Here is a 16,075-nt window from a genome sequence, read left to right as displayed (position 1 = left end):
ATTCCAAGGGGGCAGAGATGGGCACGGCCCACCCCGGACCAAGGAGGTGGCTTTCCCTTCCACTCCCAAGTACTAAGCTCTCTTTGGAGATCGTCTGTCCCTCTCCTGTCATCCACGAGAGAGATGTTCGCGTGGGGGCGCGGTCCTGCAGGAGGGAGACTACGGGTTGGGACCGGACGTGTGGACCTGCTCCCAAGAAGAGGCCACAGGGCAGCCACACCAGCCGGGTGGCCTGGCCAGAGGACGTCGCCCCTCTGCATCTTCCTCTGCGAGATGTATCAGAAGTGGGTTCCGGGTAGCAGGCGCCTCGGTGGCGCCCGACGCGGGGGTCAGGTCCACCGCAGCGGCGGCGGGGAGGCGCGTGCGCGTGGGGCGCGTGCGCGGCGCTCACAGCACCATGGCCGGCAGGTGGTGCGCCGCGGCTGCTGCTGCGGCGGCGGCGGCGAGCGCGGGCGCGTGCGCATGGGGCGCGGGCAGTGCGGGCGAGTGTGCCTGCAGCGCGGCGCTGGGCGGCCGGTGGCGCGCGCTCTTCTGGTGCGCGCGCAGGCCGGCCAGCTGCGAGTAGGCGCTCTGGCACACCTGGCACTTATAGGGGCGCTCGCCCGTGTGCAGGCGCACGTGGTTGCGCAGCGTGGACGACTGGCTGAAGCGGCGGTTGCAGAAGCGGCACACGAAGGGCTTGTCCAGCGTGTGGATGCGCATGTGCGAGCGCAGGTTGCTGCGGGAGTTGAAACCTCGGTGGCAGATGACGCAGCGCATGCGGCCCGCGGTGCCGGTCGCGGAGTCCGCCGGGTGGAAGTCCTCTGGCAGCGCGCGGGCGGAACGCGGGACCCACGGCGCAGGCGGGAGGGAAAGAGAGCAGCCCGATTAGCACCCACGCCGGCTGCTCCCGGGCCCCGTGTACTCACTCCCTTGAAGATAGTGGGCCACACAGCCCCGAGGGCGCCGCGGGGCAGTGACTGTGGTCTAATAGCAGTTACATTGCACCAGGACCCAACCTGGGAGGACTTGGTGACATGGCCCCAGGAAACCTTAGCTTTCTCATCTGAAAAACGGGAGGCAGTCCGGGTAGGTAGAGGCAAGCGGATCTCTGAGATCCAGACCAGCCAGGACTATGTGCAGAGACCCTGTCTCACAAAGCAAAAGGTGGGGTAGTGTCAGGTGGGGTAGGTGGAGCCTGGTGACCAGATTTGGATTCCGTGGACCCACGTGGTGAAGGAGAGAACTGACTCTCACTAGTGGCCTCTAACCTCCACAGGCGCGCAGTGGCAGGCATGCCTAGATGCACACAAAATATGTAAAATGTAAAAATGAAGTTTTTTGTTTGTTTAAAGGTCTCGTAGGACCACTAGGGGCTAGTAGGATTTTGCGAGTTTATTAGAAACTCGCAAACTAAAGTCAACAGAAAAATTTTCGCTATGTTTAGCTGTAATGTGAGAAATGCCTGGGTCCTAATAGGCTACACATAAAGGATTGCAACTATAGCAACCCTAAAAAGCCCTCTCATCTACTCGCTCACAAACATTCACGGAGGACTCAGTGTACCTGGGAACTACTGTTTGCCCATTTTCTCATTCCAAGTGGACGCAAAGAGCACTCAGGGACATGCTCTGTAGACACTAGCCCGTGATCCTTGGGCTGCTCTTTCTTTTCTTTCTTTCTCTCTTTCTTTCTTTCTTTCTTCCTTTCTTCCTTTTTTTTTTTTTTGCCGTATTTTTAGACGGGGTTTCCCTGTGTAACTTGCTCTGTAGACCAGGCTGGCCTTGAACTCAGAGAGCTGCCTGCCTCTGCCTCCTAGGAGTAAAGGTGTGCACTAGCATGCCTGGCTTGCTTCTCTTAAAAACAAAGAAATGAACGAATTAATAATAGGGCATAATGACACACTCCTTTGATCTCAACATTGGAAGTGGAGGCAGGAGAATCAAGTTCAAGGTCACCCTTAGCTACAGAATGAGTTGGGAGGCCAGCCTGGGATACACGAGACACACTACCTTTAAAAAAAAATGTCCTGAGAGTTTTGTAGAGCCCTGAAAGGTTTCATTCACACAGTACCAAAAAGGACACGGGTCTTGAGCCAGTGGCTTCTACTGTGATGAGCCATCTCAAGACACATGGGCTCGTTCTGCCTGCTATACCTCTTCAGAACACAAGCCATGCAGCTGCTTGATGCCAGGCCCTACACTAGGACCTGGACAGAGCTAAGAGGGGACACAGAGATGCCTTCACCCCAGGCCTTCTCTTTCCAGATGAGGAAGCTGAGGCACAAAACCAATCTCGACACCATACAGCAGACTTGAAACCAGTATGTGGTCCTGCTGTTCTATCCAGCACTCCAGACACCCCATCACCTTTCTGGAGTTTGCCCATCTCTGCCTGCCGACAACCGATCTGGTCCAGAAAGCAAGACTGCCTTTTCTGTGCTCAGCCTGTGCCAGCTGCTCTGGAAGAAGTGGCCTTATTTGACCAGTAGATCCCATGTGTATAATGCCACTGGAGGTTGAAGCAGGGTCCTCAGAGACCAGAAGGTTCCCTGTCCCCTAGCACTCCCCTCCTTGAGCATTGTCACCATGACCCCATGGGGGAATACCTACCATGCTTGTTTTTCTTCTGCTCCTCTTCCAGGCCTGGCACACCAGGGATGCCCAGGAAGGTGTTGTGGGAATTTCCATACCACACCAGCAGCTCCTGGTCCGGAGGGATCATCTGCAGGGAGAGAAGCAAAAGGAGATCAAGGAGGTGGCAGCTGCCAGCAGGAGGCAGGGGTCTCTGCATACCCAGCCCTGAGAAATCAAAGCTGGGGCTATCCCACTGAGCTATCCCAGACACGCTGTATAGCTATTGAAGGCCCCAGGACATTGTCCCCTCGGTCTTCCTCTCTTTGCCCAGGTCATTTTATCATTTCTGTCCTAGCTTCACACAAAAGGATCCAAATCGATAACTGTAATGACAAATAAAAAAGAAAGGTGAAGAGGGTACCATTCAGTGGGGCCACTAAGCAAACATATCACGTGCAACAGAGTTAGTGCAAGAGGATTACTGGGAGAAGGGGAGGGAGAGAGTGAAAGGCCATGTCAGAGTGGGGACATGAGAGAGGCAGGCAGACAGACAGACAGACAGGGAAGAAAGAAGAGAGGCAAGAGAGTAAGCTGTGCCTGGGGGGCACTTTTAAGGGGTGCACATGCTGCGCAGCTGATAATGGAAAAGCACCTGGCGACGGGTGATGACGTAACTGTTTGGCAGCAGAGGCAGGCTGCTGCCGTGATGCAAACTCACCATACCGCAAGAAAACAAAAGGAAAAGAGCTCAGGGGTGGAAAATAGCTCAGTTGCTAGAAGGCTTGCTTAACACACACAAAGGCCTGGACTAGATCCCCAGGTCTGTGTGAAACAGCCTGGTAGTCAGTGCCATCCCCAGTACTCGGGCTGGAGGCAGGACTGTCAGAAGTTCAAGGTCCTCCCTGACCATGTAGACATCTTGAGAACAACCTGTAACACATGAAACTGTCTCCAAAGGAAGAGGAGTAAGCCTGACAAGCAGAAAACCTAAAAAAATTTTCTTTTCTTCTTCTTTTTAGTCCAGGGGAATTAGAGTCAGCCAGCCCTCAGGGTCATCAGACTGAGCCAGATGTTTCTAAGGAGTGTAGACTGTAGGTACCCTGTGGCTTCACCCCGCCTGATAATATTCCAGAAGCAGCTCTTATCCCAAGCGCCTGAGGCAGCATGGAGTCACACGTGGTTCTCTTCCCAGCACAGGGCTCCCTGCAGGACTCAATGCGTGTGACAGGTGCTAAGAAAGAAACCTTGGGATTGACAAACACCTTCACCTCTGGAAACACCGCACAGCCTTAAACAAAATGCTTTTCCGTGTCCTAGGCCCGTCATCAAGAAACCCAGAGCAGCCCAGTGGTAGGAGCACATGGATTTCATACCAACATTTCGGAGGCAGAGGCAGAGGCAGGCGGATCTCTGTGAGTTTGAAGTCAGGCTGTCTACAGAGTGAGTTCCAGAACAGTCAGGGATACACAGAGAAAAAGAAAAGAAAAGAGGAAAAAGAAAGAAACCCAGAGCTCATGACCAGCCAGACTTTGCTGCTCTTAAGAGAATGATGACATGAGGGCTACTAACCAAGGGAGCATGAGGCGACTATCCAAGGGACCTGCTCTCTGGACCTCAGCCAAGACGGACAAACAGAGAGACAGCCTGTCTCTCTCCAGAGGCCGGCCTGGCCCTCCATAATGCTGACCATAGATACTGGAGGTCACTGTGTGAAGTGTCCAGGGAAACTCAGACAGCGCCTAACAACTTTGCCTTGGTCCTCATTGGCTTCTCTTTTAGCGGAAGCACAGGAGACCGTATGAGGGAGGACTGGGGAGATAGCCCAGTTAGGAAATATTTGCCTTGTAAGCCCATGAGGGCCTGTCTGGAAAAGTTAGGCTTGGTGGTGTACACTTATAATCCCAGGGGAGACGGATCCCTAGAGTTTGCTGGCCAGTCAGTCTAGACTAATTGCCAGGCCCTAAGCCAGCGAGAGATCTTGTCTCAAGAAACAAGGTGTCTGGGCAACAGCGCCTGAGGTTGATGTCTGGTTTCCACACACTAGTACATACACACAACACAGTATACACACAGCATACAACACAACCATACACCATACGCATATCCACAACACAAATATATATACACATGCACACACAACATAAGCATATACACACAACAAAACACAAGCAAACACACACAACACAAACATACACACAGAAGAACACAAGCCTATACACACACAACACAACACAAGCATATACACACACAACACAAGCAAACATACACAAAACCACAAGCATTACACACACAATACAAGCATACATACACAAAATAAGTATATACACATGTACGCACAAAGAAAAATCACATGGCATTCCACCCTTGAGTGTCTGGAGTCACCCCAGAGTAGTGGTCAGGGAGAGTTTCTCCCCTTCCATGTGAGCCAGAGAGTGTCGGGTCCACCTTCCATGGAGGGAACCCACAAGAGTCCCCAGACCATCCACCAGTCTCCAAAAGGAGAGCGAGCTGTGACAGGAGGGGAGGCCAGGAAGCTACAGGTGTCTTGACTGCTGTTTCCCTACAGAGACTCAGCCTAATGTCACCACGTCCCTTCACACCAACCCATAGCCCCTGGCCTCACAGCAGCCCAGGAGCGTTAAATATGGAAAACAAGTATGCGTCTTTCTAAACACAAGCAAGACGACACAGGGTCTCAAAGATAACAGGCAGCTTGGAACCTGACCCTAGAGCGTAAGTCCTTCAGCATCTCATCACCGTCATGGTCACCATCCAAACCATCCAAGACCGAGGGCCAGAGCTGGAGGCCTCTCCTTGAAGAGGAGGGAAGAAAGGTCTGTGGAGCCCTCAAAGATGCGGATGATGGAATTCGAGTATTTAAATATCGATTGAGGGTTTTTGTTTGCTTTTAAAGATATGGATTCGGAAAGAGACTATTGTTCAAGACAGATCTCGCGTCCCCAGGTCCCTGTGTGACTGACTTGTATATCCCTTGAAGGCGGCCTCTAGGTCACCTGCACACACGCTGTAGGAGACAGCTACAGAGGGCCCTGCTCAGTCCTGGAGTCGGGGCTGTTGGGATCACTCAGGCTCTGTACCCGCCAAGCACACAAGTGTGTCTCTTGGCCTCAGTTCTCTCTATGGTAGAGCACAGCCGTCCCTATTTTACAGGCCTCCCTGAGAGCTGCTGGGAGACAGGACCACAGACACAAAGCCTGCTGTACTACAAAGCTGTGGAATTGCTGCTCATTCACTGTTTTCCTAGCTTGCCAAATCCCCAGAGGAACTAGCAGTGATCTGGGCACTTTGAGTCACTGTAATAAAGCCCTGGGCCGTTGCTGGGTGAAAGTTCACCTGGGACTAAGCACAGGCATGGGCTGGGGCCGTGCCTCAGTAGGTGGAGTGCTTACTTGGGGCGTATGAAGCTCCGGGTTTGGAGCTCAGCTCCACTCGAGCTTGTAAACCCAGCGCTGAGGGGGGTAGAGGCAGGAGATCAGAAGTTCAAGAGACCCTCTTCGTCTAGATAGTGAGTGGCTGGTCTCAAGACCAGCCTGGGCTATGTGAGACTGTGTGCCTCCAAAATAAATAAGTAGGCCCTAGAATAGCGACTCGGCAGTTAAAAGCACTGGCTGCTCTTCCAGGGGACTTGTGCGGTAACACACAACCATCAGTGACTCCCGGGTCCAGGGGATCTAACACCCTCTCCTTGTCTCCATGGACTACAGGCACACATGTGTGCATATACATACATGCATGCAAAATATGCATACACGTATAATAAAATAAATACTTTTAAATTTAATGAATAAATACTAAACTTATTTTTTTATTCAGCTTTAAAAAAATGAAACTCCACGGGAATACGGGTCTAACTGTGCCCCCAGTAATGCCATTCACCATAATGGTGAGTCTCTCTCTCTTCTGACCCCATGCCAACTGTTGCCTCTGCCCCTCTGGGAGTGTTTCCCCCAAAACGAGTCATTTTGAGACTTTGAAAAAAATGCAGATTTAGGCTTTAAGAGAGAAATATAAAAAAACAGTATGACTTCTGGTTTAACAAGATCTACTTTAGAAATGAGCTTGTATAAGCCAGGCATGGTGACACACGCCTTTAATCCCAGCACACAGGTTCAAGGCTATAGAGCGAGTTCCAGGACAGCCAGGGCTGCACAGAGAAACCCTGTCTTGAAAAAAGAAAACGAGCGACAACAATCCTAAGACTTTTCAGGAAAGGAAACCCGCTAAGGAGAATGCGCTGGAGCTGGGAATGAAACATCCCCAGACAGACGAAGGCTATGAGCAGCCCCCAAGTCCCCTTCACAGAGAAAAAGGACTAAGTGTTGCTTTGACCTTGAGAACCTGGAACCCCCTGCCTCTGGTCTCCACTTACTAAATACTAAAATTAATTTTTTTTTCAACCTGAAAAGTGAAGCCTGTGGACATGTGTTGGGGGGTGTCTGAATGTGTGTCTGATGTGTTGGAGCCCAGGATCCTCCAGAACTTGCACCCTCTTTTCTGAGACCCTGAAAGTCTGTGCACAGACCGCATCAGTGCATTGAAAGGCCACAGCCCCTGCAGGCCTCTCAGCACTGCTCCTACTGAGTGCAGCTGGTCCAGACTAGAAGGGCTGAGAACCCAGATCAGCTGGTCACTCAAGTTTCTGGTCTGGACATGCCACGAAGCAAGCAGTCCCCAAAGGAACTGATCCCCATTTGGTGAAACCCTCTCTGTCAGGCCCATTACCTGATTCTTGCTGTCAAGCCTCATGACCCCGTAGCTAGTTCCTAACAGTCGCTCCTTAACGCTAGTCCTACCGCCCATTTCAACGACAGAAGGGCAATGACAGGCTTTCAGGTTTGCCTTCTTAATACAAATTCATGACACCCCATTGAGCACGCTCCCGGGAGGCTCTGACATTGCCCTTTCCCGGAGCGACACAGAAGCATCTCGGTGTCATCTGGATGATCATCCGTTTCCATTGTGCGCAGATGTCATGACACAACAATTAATAGAGCCCCAACAAGAATATGCTGGCCCGGGAGGCCACACAGCATGGCCAGCCACACTTTAGCTCTGCAGCAGATAGGCTGGCGTTCAATCAGAGTCTCCCCAAGCTTGGACCTTCATTTCTTCATCCTTAAAATGGGGACAGGAGCTGTAACGAGGCTCAGGAATAGAGGACCTATTCGCTATGTATAGGGCCCTGGGTTCCGCCCATGGAACCATGAGAAAAAGCAAAATACGCACTGGGTTCAGTCCCCACTACAAAAGCAAGAAGTTGCTAAGGCCCTTTGGAAATACTGTCGGTGTAGTGTCGGGGCGTGAGAAGTGCTCCGGGAAGCATCATTAGTGGCGCTGGTCACTAGTGATGGTAATCGTCAGAGCCACTACCGAGCAAGGTCACAAGGAAAATGGTGCTTGTCCTCTGAGTTGAGAAAAGAGATGAGGACCTAAGAAAAATAAAAGACGCAGCAGCCCCGAAACTAGAAGAAACGAGAAGGCCCACATTTCAGGGCAATCATTTGCCAATACAATACAATGAAGCAGAAGCAGGAGAGACTGGGGGTTTTCTTCCCATTGTAAAACACCCAGATGGGGGTGTTTGGTTAGTGTGATAACAGACTCCTCAAGCCCTCCCTTGCCATGGTCTCTTGCTTCCTTGGCGAGTCAGTTTTGTTTTCCTGGAAGAGGTGGGTCCCTATGGACACCCATCACCCAGAGAAAGATGTATTATTAATATTTAGTATACCCTTGTTTTTTGCTGGGTGCTGCCAAGAAATGTGGTTTGAGGCACCTGAGGCACGATTGAGTTAGTGTCCACGCAGAAGCAAAACCAGAAGGCTGAACGCCCTCTCCCCAAGTCACCCCAACTTGGAATGCAGAATTTGTAGCAGAACTTGAGTGTTGGCCTGAGTTTCCAAACCCAATCACCTCTGTCTCCATTTAAGTGATCCATAACATTATCTTTGTGGAATGTTCTATAGCAGCAATCGAGTATTCTTCCTACTGAAGAGAGGCATTTACCCCCTCCGTTTTGGCAAGCAATGGGTTACTGTTATGAAATATAAATACTGCTTCTGAGTGGCAGGAAGACCAAATAAACAGATCATGGCAAAGGTCCCTCTCTTGGCTAACAGCTCCCTCTTCACACACACACACAGAACAAACAGATGATTATTCAAGACTTCCCAGGAGCCGCCTGGGTGAGCAGAAATATGTCTGGTCATACCCGGAACTACAAGTAGAATTCTGACACTGTTAGAAAATGATTTGAGAGAATTGTTGCTATGAAAAAAATGTATCCAGCTTCATTTACGAAAAGTAATTTTGAACCAGATAGAGTAGTGAATGCCTTTGATCCCAGCACTCTGGAGAATGAGCTGGGTGGATCTCTGTGAGTTTGAGGTCAGCCTGTCTTCATGGTGAGTTCCAGGACAGCTAGGACTACCTAGTAAGACCCTGCTTCTGCCTCTCAAGTGCTGAGATTAAAAGCATATGCCACTACCACCCGGCAAAAAAAAAAACAAAAAAAATTAAATAAAAGTAATTTGAAATTGTCTTGTGTTTCCTTGTGCCTTACTTAACAGCCCCTTCTTAGCTGGATAGTTCTCTCTAAACACTGTGATTCATGTGGGAAGCATATGTATGACAGATACATCATATGTGGGATAATGTGTGTGCCACAAAGATGTATGTGTATGGTCCATTCTTTCATAAACTTAAATTTCTGTTAAACATAGATGAACTTTTTCTCCTAATCATACAAATTGTAATCCCTCTCTAGAAATATTCCTTACCCTCCTTGTCCCCTGAATCATACTTCTGGATAAATATCATTCACATGTCCTGCTCTGACTTCGATTCCCACCAGTCTAATGTGTCTGATATGATGGGATGCAGGCCATCTGTTTGCTCCAGCTTTGAGCCCAAGTGCCAACAAGATATAGGTATTCTTGGCCAGCCTCCTGTGTCTGTGTCCATGTGCATGTGCGTGTGTGTGTGAATCTGTGCATGTATGAGTGTGTGTGTTTGTGTGTGTGCATGTGTGTTTGTGTATATATGTGTGTACAGGTGTGTGTATATGTGGGTATAAAGGTATGCAGAAGAGAGCCAGAAGGGTGAGAACGCAAGAGGATGCACTTTGCTATGAGAATGTTCAGCTGCACCAAAAGCCAATTCTAGAAGGTAGCAATACAGCTGGATGGCCACAGGAGTCATGCTGGTCCTGCCTGAGCTACTTCTGGTACTAAGCTGACACTCCTCAGCCCTCCTAGCATTTCCGAACTCCAGGGGCAGACCTGCTTGTCTTTCCGTACTCTCTGCTTCCTGGTTGGTCTTCCTTGGGCTAACATTCTGTTGTGACCCAGGCCCTGGCCATACAAAACCTAGATAAAGTTTATTCTGCCACCATCCCTGTCAAAGTCCCAAAGGTCTGGTCATTCTGGAACAATAAGACTCAAGTCCAAGAAGCTAGCAGGCCTGGACAGGCTAGAGAGCATGATGTGTGGGAGCCTTCTAAAGTGGACAAAAGTGGAACCAGGGCCAAGGCCTTGGGAGAAAAGGGGGGTAGTCCTGAAGGTAGGAGATACCTGACAGAGACAGAAAAGCTAAAGGCATCTGGGGAGGTGGTGAGGGAGGGAGCAGTGGGAGCCAAGGCAAGGTGGGGGAATGGGGGCACAACTGCAGGATTCCTTGAACAGGATCTCTTGGCATGCAGCTTGGCTGTGTCTTGCCCTGGCCTAGATGTGGGAAGTTGTCTAAATGCTGTGAGAGGTAGCAGGGCTGTCCCACTGCATTTTCCTAGAGTTTGCACTTTTGCTAACTTGTTTTGGAAGTCCCTTGGTAGTGGGGCGGGTCAGGGGCTTGGTGGCTCTTCGAGGTTAGAGAGCAACTTCAATGAGTCTGAACTTGAGACTCCTTTCCTCAGTAACATGTGTGGGGGGGCGGTGTTCAGAGCTCTAGGCCACCAAGCAACGACAGGTTTCTGTGTTCATAAACTCAAGATTCTCCTTGTGTGAGGGTCAGCACGTGGGAGACCTGACACAGGGAGCTATTGTTGAGCCACACACCACTGGCCCCATGTCTGCAGAATGAGAGATGACACACAGCTAAACCTCCATGGACATACGTCCTTTATCAGAGCCAAATGCAGCCCCAGTCTGCTTCCACTTGGTGTTCTGCTACATTATTCTACCTTCTGAACCCCTGCACACTCTCCTCTGTGTCCAAGATATTCACCACATGTTCAAGCTCCGTCTTCTCCCAGCTATATCACAAGCTTCCCATACAGGGCATACTCCTGGCAATCACAGCACAACAAGCTTCCCATACAGGGCATACTCCTGGCAATCACAGCACAACAAGCCTCGGTTCTGAGCCCAGGCAGAGCCAGTTGGGCCAGGACCAAAGTCCTTCTGTCTTCTTTGGCCACAGAACACAACTGCTTTTGCACACTCCTCACCCTGTGACACATCTCCATCTGTCCCTGTGCGTACCTCGATGGCCTTATAGAAGATGCTGGTGCCAATCTGGACCACCTCCAGGTTCTGCTCCTGCTCATTCCGGGCACACTTGATGTAGGTCATCCAGCTTCGGTGGTCTTCCTGGCTGGCATCGATGAAGTAGCGTACTGTGCCATCCTCGTTGAATACCTGGGCACAAGTGAAGCAGTGGTGGGGTGAGACAGGGCTGTGCCGCCTGTGTGGCCCAGGCCAGACCCATCTGTAGACATTCTCCTTTCTCCCAACAGCTCCAGGAAGTGGCTAAAGCTTTTGTTAGCTATTCTGTTCAATCCAGGAAAGCGAGGTTAGCGGGCACCGTGACTTGCCTGGGGCAAGGGGCAAATAAGGAGTCAGTCTTCAGGGACCCACATGCTTACTATGACAAGGATCTGCCACCCCCAGAAGAGAAATGTCCTCACGAGATCCCTAAGCAGGTGACATGCTCTTCTGCTCCCTGTCCAGGTTTGCTGCAGAACCTCAAAGAGGGAACAAGAGCTTAAGAGGCAAATCTAGGTCGCCAGGGGCTCTTGGCCTGGTCTAAGCCCTTATGTGAAGCTAACAGCTAAGGGTCCTCAGAGCTCAAAGCACACGCTAGGTTCCTGATGGAGCAAAGGCTGGAAGACACCCACTAGGTATCCAAAGGAGGGAGAAGGCAAGGCCTCGGGTCATCTCTCTGCTCTCTCCCTCCAGTTCCTCTGAACAGCTGCAGGTATCACACTGATCTCCTGCCAGGTGGGGCTGCTAGGGTGGCAGCAGGGGATGTAATGGGATTGAGTAGTAGGTGTACCATCTGGCTACTGTGCCTGTGCAGGTCTGGGGAGGAGGTGAGCGATGGAGGAGGGCTACTACTGGGCCAACTTTGTCCTAAAGGGGGGTGTCCCTGGCATCTGACACTGTCAGAGGTGGGATAGAATCAGAAGTCAGAGATGGAAGCCTTTCAGATACCCATTTCCTCCTGCAAAATGAGAATAATAATCCATAGGGCTGAGGAGATGAGCTCACATCACAGCCCGCAGGCTGGGGAACAAGCCTGCTGACTCAGCCTTCAGCCATGGTTATTTTGGATGCCACCAGACCTGGGATTGGGAAAGCTATTCTCAAGAAATGCCCAGCTTCCACTGTCCTCTACTCCAGCCACACTTCACCATAGGCCAGCACTGGAGACCCACCCTTGCTGCCTCTAAGGCCAGGGAAAGAATGTGGGTAGCTTGGAGAAGCCCGGAGAGCCCTTCTTCCCAGCGTCTGCACCAGACCTCCCCTGAATCTTACACTCAGCCGCCCTGAATCTCAGCACTTGTCACAAGTGAAGTGTGGCTAACAGTCTTGCTTGGGAAGCTTGGAAGCCAGAAGGGTCAGATATTTTTCCAAATCAGGCAAAAGTGAAAGAACCGTTGGCAGAGAAAGCTACAGAACAGGAGAGTGGTACCCTAGAGAGTGTTCAAAGGGACAGCATCCACAGCTCCAGAACTGAAGCTCTGCTATGGGCCAGATAGGGCTCTTTTCTGACACCGGTGGATACAACCCTCGAGGGAGCCAGCCCACTTGTCCACCCGAATCCGTCTCCAAAGCTCCGGCCTACCTCCCACATCAGATTGTTGTTCTTGCAGAGATCCACGTGCTCCGGGGCAATGACACGGCCGGTGAAGGGCCCCATCTCCGTGCCTGCCTTGATCCACGTCTTGGAGAAGATGCCAAGGCCCTCGCCTGGGATGGAACTCTGAGCGATGATCACTTCCACCGGCAGCACCAGGCTGGACAGCTTCTGCACCTCTGCGGGGGGGGGGGGGGGGGGGATGATGTTATAGGAACCCTGTCATATTTGCTCAGAGAAGGCCCTACCCTTCTCATCCAGTACACGCTCTCCCTGCTCAGCTCTCCCTGCTCAGCGCACAAGCAGTCCCAATAGGGGCGAATATCTCCAGTAGCGCGCTATAGTATCTCCAATAGGGGCCTGTGTGCAGAGGTTCAGTCTTATTTTGCAACCCAGGACCCCCTGTGCTTTCTAAAAGTAAGCGGTGCATCGTGATTTATTTATTTCTCTTTTGGGCGGAGAGTTACTCGGGATCGAAGCCAAAGCCTTGCGCATGTAGCGCTCTGCCGCCGAACTGTCTCAGCAGTCCTTGGGGCTCATTTCTACAAGTCTTTACACAAATTCTGCAAACATCCACAGCCTTCACACCGCCTTCCATCGCAGAAAAGCTTAAGAACCAGTGCGAACGCGTTGTGTTTACAGACAGGGAAACTGAGGCCGGGCCTGGCGAAGAGGTAACGTCCAACCCGGGGACTCTTCCTTCACTCAGCCTTGTTCCTGGATGTTCAATTGCTGCCTCTGGGCTCACTGCGTGTCTCCCGTGTCTCCCGATCGTGGTCAGCACTGAGGACAGATCCCCAACTCGGAAGGTTGCACCCTCGCAGAAAAAAACACTTGCTTCTGCAAACTGAGCCCAGCTCTCCTGACATCACCCCCTGCCACGCCGGTGTTCCACTGCGCTCCAGGTTCTAGAGTGCCAGCGAGGTCAGCACCCGGATCAGGCGAGCTCTGAAGTCGCCTTTTGGGCGAGGAAGAACCAGTGGTCCCTAGCTCCCAGAGGATCCCCGGTGGGGCCTCTGCAGCAGGGGTGGGAGCGGCGAGGCGCACAGGGGCGGCCTCCTTGTCTTACAAGGTTCCCCTCTAAGCTACCTGGGAAAATACCCGGCGAGCCGGCCGGCTGAAAGGGGGGGTTAAACGGTGTCCATTGCGAAGCGGCCGGCAATTTGTCACGCTGTTAAAGTGATCGCATTCATTCGGCTCCATTCGAAAGAAATTGCTAATTCTAAATTCATTAGCCCTGGAAGAAAGCTGTAGCAGTAAATTGTATCTCAATGCGGAGGGGACTTGTTTAAAAGGGGCCGAGGAATTCTCCTTACAAAAAGGGAGGATTAGATGGTTGACATAGCGTGAATGGAAGTGGAATTAGTCTTCACGGTAAATTAAGAGAGGAACAGCAATCTTAAAGGGGAAGAGAGGACGACGCTCAGAGACGCCAGCGCTGGGGAAAGATATTGTTTGTGGGGTGACGAATGAGGAATAAGAACTTGAGACATCTTAAAGAAAAGGAACTTTCCTCGCTCTTTCTCTTCCTCGCTCTCTTCGGCTTTTTCTCTCCTGGCCTGCCCGCCCTCCGCCCCTTACCCGCCCCGGCTGTCTTTTAAAGTTTTTGGTTTAAGTGGGAACTTTCGCGGGTCAAGCCCAAGTTAACCAAATGAATTTAAAACCCGTTCTTTTTGAGTCAACTGCTATTACACGCCCCGTAAGGCTTTTAATGCCAGGAAACCGAGAGCCTCCAGGGTGGAGGCTGGGGTGGGGAGAGAAGACACAGAAGAGTCTAGCTGACCGAGGTCGGTCGTCCAGGTCGCTGGGATTTGTCCTAGAGCGCCCTGCGTTCCTAGCTGCCTCCGCTCTGCGGTGTGGCTATTGCAGCCAGGGTTTGATCCACGGAAAAACTAAGGTGCGCTGATCAGGGAGAGCATCCCGATTGGGGGCAGGAGCCCCAAACCCAGTGTTCCCTATCTGGCCACCACGCCGGTAGCCTGAGAATTGGGGATAGACAGGAAGAGGGAAGGAGAAGAGCCCCGACGGCGCGACTCACCTCCTGAGAAGGACTGTGCCAGGACTTCAGCGGTGAAGGCGGTCTTTGGGCTGGCGTGGTGGCTCTTGTCCTCCAGCAGCTGTTCGCCTAACACATTGCGCCATCGGCCATATAAGAAACTGTGCAGAATGTCGGAGGTGATGACCTCTGCCAACGCCAGCCCCGGAGCCTTCAGCCCTGTTTTGAGCACCAGGGCCTCAGCTGGGAGCACAGAGCCCATCATGGGCGGCCAGGAGCTCACCGTCGCTGCGAAAGGACGGCTGGGTGGACTTCAGAGAGGTGGGCAACGAAGAGGGAGCACAGGAGTGAGAGGAGAGGAGTGCGCACAACACGAGGGAGGAGGAGGGAGAGGAGCAGGCGGAGGATGCTCTAGGGAGTGAGGAGTGAGTGGTAAGGGGGGGGGATGGCTGGGAGGAAAGTGAACCAAGCGGGAGGTACACAAAATCTGCAAAGATGGTAAAGGGCTGGAAATCCGCGGGTGGAGACGGGGGCGGGTACCAGGAGGGGTGCGGGATGGGTGGGAGGTGAGTGACTGCCGAGAAACACCGACCAAGGACTCTCGGTTGCCCACTCGCCTTCCTGCACATCCAGTCAGGACCGTCCTCCCCTTAGCAAAATCTCAGCTCCTTTATAGGAGCCGCAGTGACCCTCCTAATTGGTTATTAATGACCCCCTGACGTCGAAGGACAGACTTGTACCCGGCCAGGCTCGAAGGAGCCTTCACCGACAGCTCGAGGGGCGGGGGCAGCGCAGACCGCTTAGAATAGTCTCCCTCTGCTCCTCCCTCCTCCCCTCCTCCTCTTCTCCCCGTGGGAAGCTCCAGGCAGGGAGGGAGGATCAGCCCGCGGCCGGGAGAGGAGGGGTTGGAGAAGGGGCTGCGACACAGCGAGGCTCTCCCATACTCCTGGGACTAGACTGAGTAAGAGGGGACTCATGACTGCGAGTCCAGAGTGCCCCCGCGCCCACCTGTCCCAGTAAGATCCTTGGTCACTACGGTCCCCGCCAGGCTTTCACCTTCCTAACACTGCGGGCCACTCCCTGGGCTGCGGGCAGCTTGCTGTTCTCCTTGACCAAGCCCAGTATCCGGTCGGGTTTTCCTCTCTCCCTCGCCCCCACCCCTGGGCCCTGCTCTCTTAGAGACTTCAAGTCCTAGGCTGCCACAGCAATGCATATCTCCTGCGCTGGCAGAGCTACCCACTCCGACTTTGGCTTCGCTTCAAACGGGGCTCCTCGAGAGCTCTGCTGGTGGAGTGCAGCCGGTGCAGAGGGCTGGTGAGGCGGAACCACCCGCGTGCCGTCGGGGCTGGATCTCACCTAGGATGGCTCCTAGCACTAGGAGTACTAGGTTGGGCTGGAGGATTGTGAAGGCTGACCCACTTCCACGCTTGCC

The 16,075-nt window shown here is 52.4% G+C and overlaps 1 protein-coding gene across 1 annotated transcript; it reads right to left on the bottom strand.

Moving 5' to 3' along the window:
• Nucleotides 1–387: 387 nt before the first annotated feature.
• On the bottom strand, nt 388–14,908 carry Prdm12 (PR/SET domain 12). The gene is made up of 5 exons (XM_041674085.1): nt 14,686–14,908; nt 12,636–12,826; nt 11,051–11,206; nt 2,592–2,703; nt 388–803 (listed from the first exon to the last, which is right to left on the bottom strand). The coding sequence occupies exons 1-5, from the start codon at nt 14,906–14,908 to the stop codon at nt 388–390; spliced, it is 1,098 nt and encodes a 365-aa protein (XP_041530019.1).
• Between the last annotated feature and the right edge of the window lie 1,167 nt (nt 14,909–16,075).

Source organism: Microtus oregoni, unplaced genomic scaffold, assembly GCF_018167655.1.
Source record: "Microtus oregoni isolate MIOR12 unplaced genomic scaffold, Mior012 000025F_ref0000491, whole genome shotgun sequence".
NCBI classification, from domain to species: domain Eukaryota; kingdom Metazoa; phylum Chordata; class Mammalia; order Rodentia; family Cricetidae; genus Microtus; species Microtus oregoni.
The sequence above is the reverse complement of the archived record's forward strand: the minus strand, read 5'-3'. Positions and strand labels throughout refer to the sequence as shown.